Below are 8,166 nucleotides of genomic sequence, written 5' to 3' on the forward strand. Positions count from 1 at the left end.
TGATGTCACCGGCGGATCTTTCCCCTCTTTGTCCAGTATCAGTGTTTTAAATGGCTGACTCAACATTTTTCCCTTGGTGGATTTTTGACTTCTTGCTTAAAACTGGTATTCGGAGATAGGAGTGGGAGGAAATTCGAGTCTATCTCCGCGTTTTCCTGCTGTATTCGGACGGATGGGAGCAGTGTGGTGCTGCATTGATGCCTGGTCTCTTTGATGTGTGGAACTTTTTGTTTCTGTTCTTTCCCCATTGGTTGGTCCTTGCATCGGATGCGTGCAATCAGCTTCGGACGGGGTTGGCTCCGATTGGTCAGCTGGCCCGCCTCAGGCTTTTATTGTCCACTTGCTTGTTGCCTCAGTTTCTCAATTTGAACCCGAGGGGTTGAGAGATCGGGAGCCATGCACTTCGTTACCAACCAGAGCACAGGAGCTGCCGACGGAAGCTTTCACTGATCAGCCTCGCCCGTAACATAAGCCCTTAACTTCTGCGGGATGCCGTCAGCAGGTTTGGAGATTGTGGGCCTGGGACTTTGCGTCCTGGGCTGGCTGGGGGTTATGCTAGCTTGCGGGCTGCCCATGTGGAAAGTAACGGCTTTCATCGAGAGCAATATCGTGGTGGCGCAGACGGTCTGGGAAGGACTCTGGATGAACTGCGTGGTGCAGAGCACTGGTCAGATGCAATGCAAAGTCTACAATTCCCTGTTATCGCTGGGGACAGACCAACAAGCAGCCCGGGCGCTGACTGTCATCGCCTCCATCCTGGGACTCATTGGACTGCTGGTAACTATCCTGGGAGCCCAGTGTACCAACTGCACGGAGGGAGTGACCACTAAAGCCCGGATCGTTATCAGCGGAGGGGCCATCTTCATCGTGGCCGGCTTACTCGCCCTCATCCCCGTGTGCTGGATGGCGAACACCATCGTGCGCGACTTCTACGACCCGATCGTCCCTGTCTCCAAGAAGAGAGAGATGGGGGCGGCTCTGTACGTTGGCTGGACGGCTAGCGCTCTCCTCTTCATCGGGGGCTCCCTGCTCTGCTGCTCCTGCCCCCCGAAGCAAGACCAGTCATCCTTCGCCGTCAAGTACACGGCCCCAAGGAGAGCATCTGCCAACGGGGACTACGACAAGAGGAATTATGTGTGAAAAGGTCTCCATGGGCAATCTGGGGAGACCAGAATTGGACACAGGGGGCCAGGGGAGCGAGCAACGCAGAACCTGAGCTCCCAGCAGCTTTCTTCCTCCTGCTTATTTAAAGCAGTCTTTTTTTTATTTAATGGATTTGTGTTGTAAACGACACCAAGAGTGTTCATTGTGTATCTACAGCAGTTCTACAGCTTTGGGTTAACCCTTTATAAACTGGAAACGTGCCCCGAGAGTGACTTTACAAAGTTGGACGGTGAAGAACGATCGTTAAGAGACTTTCGAACAGTCACTGATCGATTTTATTTGCGATGGACATTTCTGTGAGCATAGCTGTTCTAGTGAAAGGTCCGAGGGACCCTCTATCCTGCCTCGGTCTCAGACGCTCAGGTTTTCTCTGTAGCGGCTGCTCCGGGAATTAGGTAGTGGGTTTAGACTGAACGCGATAGAATTAATTAGAACGTTTGATTTGAAAAGGGGCAGAGAGCGACTCCACGATCAGCTTTAGTTATCACCCATAAGTAATCCAGCTCATTACTTACAGCTTTAACCCAAATCTGGCATCAGATTATTCAATTGATTTTACAATATAGGTTATTGCAGAATTTAATGCTGTGCAACTAGACCTTCGAGTCTGCGCTTGTGTTCACAGTTTAATGAGACTAAGTTTAGTATGCTTGGTACATCTAGGTTTATGATTAAGAGTCAGATCTCGGCGGAGAGTGAGTTTAGTTACTATCTGTTTTATGTGGCTGTCTCTTGCCCAGTTAAAAGTTCTTCACATTTACTTTTTGACTTGAGTCCGCAGACCAATAATCAAACAGCATGACCCGCAATCCCACTGTTCCTAAAAGCGCTGGTTGCTTTGACCTGTTGCTTCTCTCTAGAGCATCATAGCGAGCAGAAGAGTGGGCTTAATTTTCACAGGGATGTTCCCAGCTCCCTTCTCTCCCTCCTAGTGTGAATAACGATTCATATAACCAGATACCATTACAAAATCAACGCCTGCAGTGAGCAGCTCTCTTCGGAGATAGTGAGGCGAATATTAACGGTAGGTATTAATGATATAGAGAGAATGGGCGAGGGGGCAGTACTGGTGATGTAGCAAGTATTCGTGCCTGAACAGTATTAATATAGTCAGTATTATTCATTGACCGTTGAGTTTTCAGAGTTCAGTGTTGCATATGCAGAATATGTTCAGGATGGGAGCAATAGTGAGAATCAATGATGCAGACAGATCAAAATAGGGACCGTGCCTTGATAGTTGAGAGTATATGTGGTGGAAACAGTATTATCGACGGTGTTGATGTTGGGACTGTATTAAACAGAGTGAGAACTGACGGAGTTAAATGTTGATATTTGGATCAGTATTAATGATGTCGCGACTATTAATGATCGAGGCAGTTGTACTTTTTGGAATAATTTGCCAAAGGTTTCGGATCGGAATGAAGATCTGCCGACTGGTTCCAATAATGATTACACCTCTCTTTATACTGTGATATAAAGTGGTGACAAAGCATTTGAATTGTTTCTGGCTCCCATTTCTGTGAGTTGCTGGCTGAGAATTCTCCAGGAAAAATATCGTTCTGATGATTGGTCTGCCACCTCGCCAGCATTTTGTCTTTTATCCATGTCCAATGTGAATGTAATAAATGTACAAAATAAACGGTCACGTGACTTTCTAAGCCGAGGGTTGCGCGGGATTGCTGCTGAGAGGGCGCACGGTCGCCGTGGTTACCGGAGATGCTACTGGTAACTAGGAAACCTGCGACTATTTGTTGGGCACACATCTAGTCCGCCACTGAGTCCTTCACATCCCCGAGGCTTCCTTCCCATCAACCCTCAGAACCTGAGCAGCACAATCCCGCAGCGCACAAAGCACTTGAGTGAGCTGCTTCTGTTCTAAGCACCTGCCTGGCTGGGCGCTGGACTAAGTTTTGTGGAAAGAAATAATTCTAACTTACACTCTCAGCACTGGGGGTAATTTTAACTTCGGGCCATGGTGTAAATTGGGATATACGGAATTAGCCGCGCAATGTACCCAACGCCCAATTTTCATCTTTATTGAAGTCCATGCAACGAAAAAATATACAATAAGAGCCAATTCCTTGTCGTACATTTTACACCATCGCCCACTGCTAAACTTATCCTTTAACTGACATAGCATTAACAACATAGGCTCCCTATAACACAAGGGATCCCAGCTTGGCCCGATGATGTGCTAGAATCCCATCTTCGAAAGTGCAGTTACAATCTCCCAACGCTATGCATCTCACAGACAAACCCAGCCTCGCAGTTACACTCATTTCATCATCCCAATAATGTACTATAACACCAACCCAAAAATAACGCTAACAGCTACCTCCAATAAGTTTCTGTTATCATATCCTTATGCTGCATTATCTCCCACCGCACTACTTATCATAATTGTATTAGCAAGATTGCCAATTAATGGGGCATTTGGAGCACGGATGAGCACAAGAACTGATGGACCCAGACAGACCATCCGGCTCATCAAGTCATTCCCCACTGTGGACCGCGTCACGCTCTCTGCCCAGTTAATTTAATCTCCCGAGGGAGACTGAAGGCGGGAAAATCAAACATAAAAGAACTAATCTGGGAAGTCGCTCACTGACCACTAAGAATATTCGAACAAAGCTCCCGAATATTATTCCAACCGCATAATCCTGGCCAATAGGATTGAACTCTGCTGTAGTGCTTGTTTGTGAATTTCACTCCCAGGTTGGTTGCAAGTTCCAACCTCCATCAAAAAGTGGTGCTGCTGCAGGACCCCTACACAAGACCCATCGGCGTCTTAACCACACCGGAAAGAGCCAAACTTCGAATAATGGGTCTCCACTGAGCAGCAACTTTGATTTATTTAATATATATATATGAAATATTTGTGCTTCTACATTTTTCGTGATCAATATAGATGGGGGCTTTAAACAGACATTCCGCCCTCGCCAGGCTTTCCTTCCTAATTAAGTAACAAAATTGCTCTTGATCCCAGTCCAATGAATTAATGTCTCTTTGAAGGTAAAGTTCCAATGTTGCGCAGACCGTTGTGATTGTGGCCTTACTATTGAATTGTATGCGTTGAAAAGAACCTGTTTGCACTTGTAAGCTATTCGGTGAGATGCATCTCTATGCTTAACTAAACTCATTGATAACAGCTTTACACTGCCTTTTCCGTTTGCATTTTTGCTAATGGATGCTGATTGACTATGTACAGGTTCAATGTTTTCCGTGCTATTGTGTATCATCTCACAACTATTTACATTAAAAAATCATTCCTATTCCTTAGTCTGCCTGCTTAATTTGTTGAGAAACTGCTGAGCGCTATTAATTATACAGATATATTAATTAATCACAGCTTTGTGATGCGGACTGGTTGAGACTTAACGCAATTTCAACAACAGCAACATCCAGAGAGAAGACTAATAAAGTAATCGAGTCATCGACCTAAAACGTGAATTTTGCTTCTCTCTCCACAGATGCTGCCTGACCTGTTGAGTATTTCCAGCATTTTCTGTTTTTATTTCAGATTTCCAACATCCGCAGTATTTTGCTCTTGTTCTGAAGCAATAAAGTAAACTATTTTCTTGGATTACTTGGAAACCCTAATACTGAAAGACCGACATGCATTTGAACAACGTAATGTTGGTATTAAAAATAGCACATTTATACCTGCGGACATATACGCAACCTCAAGGTGGGACTGTTAGAATATAATTCCCTTTAAAAATTTCCTGTATTATGGGTTGCTAAATTATAGTTTAGTATTAAGTTTAGTTTACCTACAGTTTTATTTTCCTCTTTAGAACTAATGAAAAGATTACGTTAAATTTGAGCTCTTACAGTTAGAACAGTTGTGATCCTCAGGGTCCACATAGTGAGTCGTCAACTTCAGGAACAGAAAACCAGTCTGTGTGGAGGTAGAAGACAGTGCTCGCACTTGAACAAATACGTGCTGTGCATATGATTTGGTAGAATAAGTGAAGTACTAGTCTGTTGATATGTATTTTGACACAGTTCTGCTTTTAGGGTATAATGTAGGGAAATTGAGCTTTTGTTAGTGTAGAGGCAATCACCAGTCGAAGACAGTCAAAGACGGGAAGCAACAGGCATTCATAGTTATGACCCCTACTCAAATCGGGACAGATATAATCTCCAGATCATAACCACTGCCCTCATTTTTTTCAGACGACAGTTATTAATGATTCTGTTTTTCCATTTACACCTCATCTAGACCCATCTTTTGTTTCCTACTTGTTCCGTTACCATCTCCCTTTGCCTTACACCATCAAACGTTTCGTTTTTCAATCTGTCCTGCCTTCCTCTACCTCTATCCTTGCTTAAAATCTGTTTAACTTTTTCTAGTTCTGATTAAAAGTCACGGAGCTGAAATGTTATCTCTGTTTCTCTCTACGCAGATGCAGCCAGACCTACTGAAGCATTTTCTGTTTTTATTTCAGACTTCCAGCATCCGCAATATTTTGCTTTTGTAATACAACTTCTTGTTCTGTTTCGTTAATTACAAGTTAAATATTTGCATGTATCGATCTTTGTTTTACTTCTGAAAATGAACTACTGTGACTTGATGTCAACTCGAACGTATTGGACAAGGAAGAGGCTGAAAACTCGGCTTTCTTATACGCAGGAGCAGAAGGATGGCTACGGGAAGGGAGGGATTGCCCTGGTGTGTGCGAATTGGATGGGTTTGGGGGCGGGGGTTTGGGGGCATGTTGGGTTGCTCCGGGAAGAGAGCAATTGCCCCGGGGAAGGAGCAATGGCCCCGGCGAGGCTGTACCATCAGGTTCAGTCCGGATTTGCTGCCACAGAAATCTGCAATTTCTAAAAGCTTTTCAGCCTTCAATTAGATAAAGGAACACTTCATTCCAACCGTCATTGAAAGAGAGAAATGCCATGGCAACCGTGGAGACTTGTCCCGTTGCCTGGATACCATGCGCGCTTTATAGTTTTGTCACAGATGCATTTCTCCAAGTATCAGTTTCTACATTACCGGACAGATTCCGGTCTTAAGAAAAGGGAAACCGTTGCTTGAGCCAGAATCAGGGCAGTGGTTTCCAGCCATCTTCGTGAAGTACTTCGCTATTAATTTTTAATTAGAAAGGGATAAAAGGAAGAGGGGAGGAACACGAAGATCAATTAAAACGGCGAGAAATGCCAGCAGCAGATCACAACGCTGTGGATTTGGGGAGGCCCCGTGAAAGGTTAAAAGTGGCTTCACTGGAACAAAAGATCTCGGCTTAGTTTGTGAGCTCTGTTCGCCGATTATTTAAAAGAGGGAGAGGAGGAACAAGATGGAGTTGGAGACACAGAAAAGGAAGAAAATAAGGAGGGAGAAAGGGAGGGGGAGGAGAATCGATTCCAAGAAAGAGATGAAGTCGTAAACAAGAACAGAAAGCGACAAAGACATAAAGGCATTGAGAAAGTGTTGGGAACACAGAGACAGAAGACAGAGACAGCAATGATACACAAAGAAAATGAAAGAGCAAGAAATAGAAAGCAACATATACTCATATCTCCTCCCATCATCCCCCCACACGATCCCCGTTAACACACGGTCTTTAGTGCTTTCTCACAGTCTATTCAAACAAAGCCTTGGAAATTTCCGAGTGTTTTCCTGTGTTCAGCCAGTGAATGATAAATAGCCATTTCTAATCCCATCGTGTTAGTCATCTACAACAGAGACCTTTGTGAGAGGAAATAGGAAATGCGAGTATTGTTAACGATATTCTGATGACTTTATTGAAATAGGTACAGTCAAACAGACGGCATTGCTAACTCGCTGAAAAAGCACGGGGTTGCAGTCTTAGTGAAACCCATAAATTCAATTACAAAATTGCACAAGGAGTGATGTAAGGATAAACACATCACTTTTCCAGTGCCGGTCATTAACTTGATTATTTCATATTCTCCTTGCATTATCTGTCTGTCTTGGAGTAACGTTGCAGCAACTGCAGCCAAGGCTCAGTATGGGAGGAGGTTATCTAAGGATTAATTTTAACAATTCCTAATTAAAATGGAATCCAGGGGCTAGTCGAGTCTTGAGAGCTGAAGGGTGTGTGTTTTTTTAAAATCTGACACTCCGGGTCCACACGCCCTCTGGATCACAAATAGAAAATTGGAGTGAAAATAGCATCAGAACCGCAAGATAGATTTAAGGTCACAACACCATTCGAATAAACCAATACATATTCTAACAGAACCAAGAGACTGGTGTACAATTCCATTCCTCCCCAGTTACAGTTTTCTTGTGGCGAATACAAAAGCCGACTCCCATAGGTGATTCCATACTTCCTATGAACTGGTGAGAATTGTGTGCAAAATAATGTGGGATAAATGTGCCCTGGACAAACAATAGAGCCATTTGTTAGCTCAGGAATTTACACCGTGCTCGAGGCACTTTATAAATATAAGTCACTTCAGAAACTTTCTAACAGACTAAACTGCCAAGCAGGTTTATTCACATGCAAAACCATCTACAGAAGAAAGTAGTGACATTGAATTATTTAACTTATTCCAAATGATAATAAGGTCCCAGCCTTGGCTCTGTGGTAGCACTTTCGCCTCTAAATCGGAGGTCCTGGGTTCAACGTTGAGTGTTAATAATCACATAACAGAATTGCTACAGCGCAGAAGGAGGCTATTCAGCCCGTCGTGTCTGCACCAGCTCTCCGAATGAGCAACTCACCGAATGCCATTCCCCCGCCTTCTCCCCGCAACCTTCCTTTTCAGATAACAGTCTAATGATAATCTAGGCTGACACTACAGTACAGTACTGAGGTTGCGCTGCACGATCGGAGGTGCGGTTTCAGATTAGATGCTATACAAAGGCCCTGCCTCTCCTCTCAGGCTGGACCTCAAAGATCCAGTGGCGGTGTTCTCCCGTGTTCTAATCAATATTTATCCCGCAACTAAAACCAGGAAAAATAGATTATCTGCTAATTTCTCTTATTACTGTGGGACTTTGCAGCTTCCCTACATTACAACAATAATTGC

At 44.0% G+C, this 8,166-nt stretch overlaps 1 protein-coding gene across 1 annotated transcript; it reads left to right on the forward strand.

Moving 5' to 3' along the window:
• Positions 1-299: 299 nt before the first annotated feature.
• cldn5a (claudin 5a) lies at positions 300-4,436 on the forward strand. Its single transcript, XM_068055333.1, has one exon. It carries the CDS (start codon positions 490-492, stop codon positions 1,138-1,140), a length of 651 nt encoding a protein of 216 aa, XP_067911434.1. The 5' UTR covers positions 300-489; the 3' UTR covers positions 1,141-4,436.
• The last annotated feature ends 3,730 nt before the right edge of the window (positions 4,437-8,166 follow it).

This window comes from Heterodontus francisci, chromosome 23 (genome assembly GCF_036365525.1).
Source record: "Heterodontus francisci isolate sHetFra1 chromosome 23, sHetFra1.hap1, whole genome shotgun sequence".
NCBI lineage: Eukaryota > Metazoa > Chordata > Chondrichthyes > Heterodontiformes > Heterodontidae > Heterodontus > Heterodontus francisci.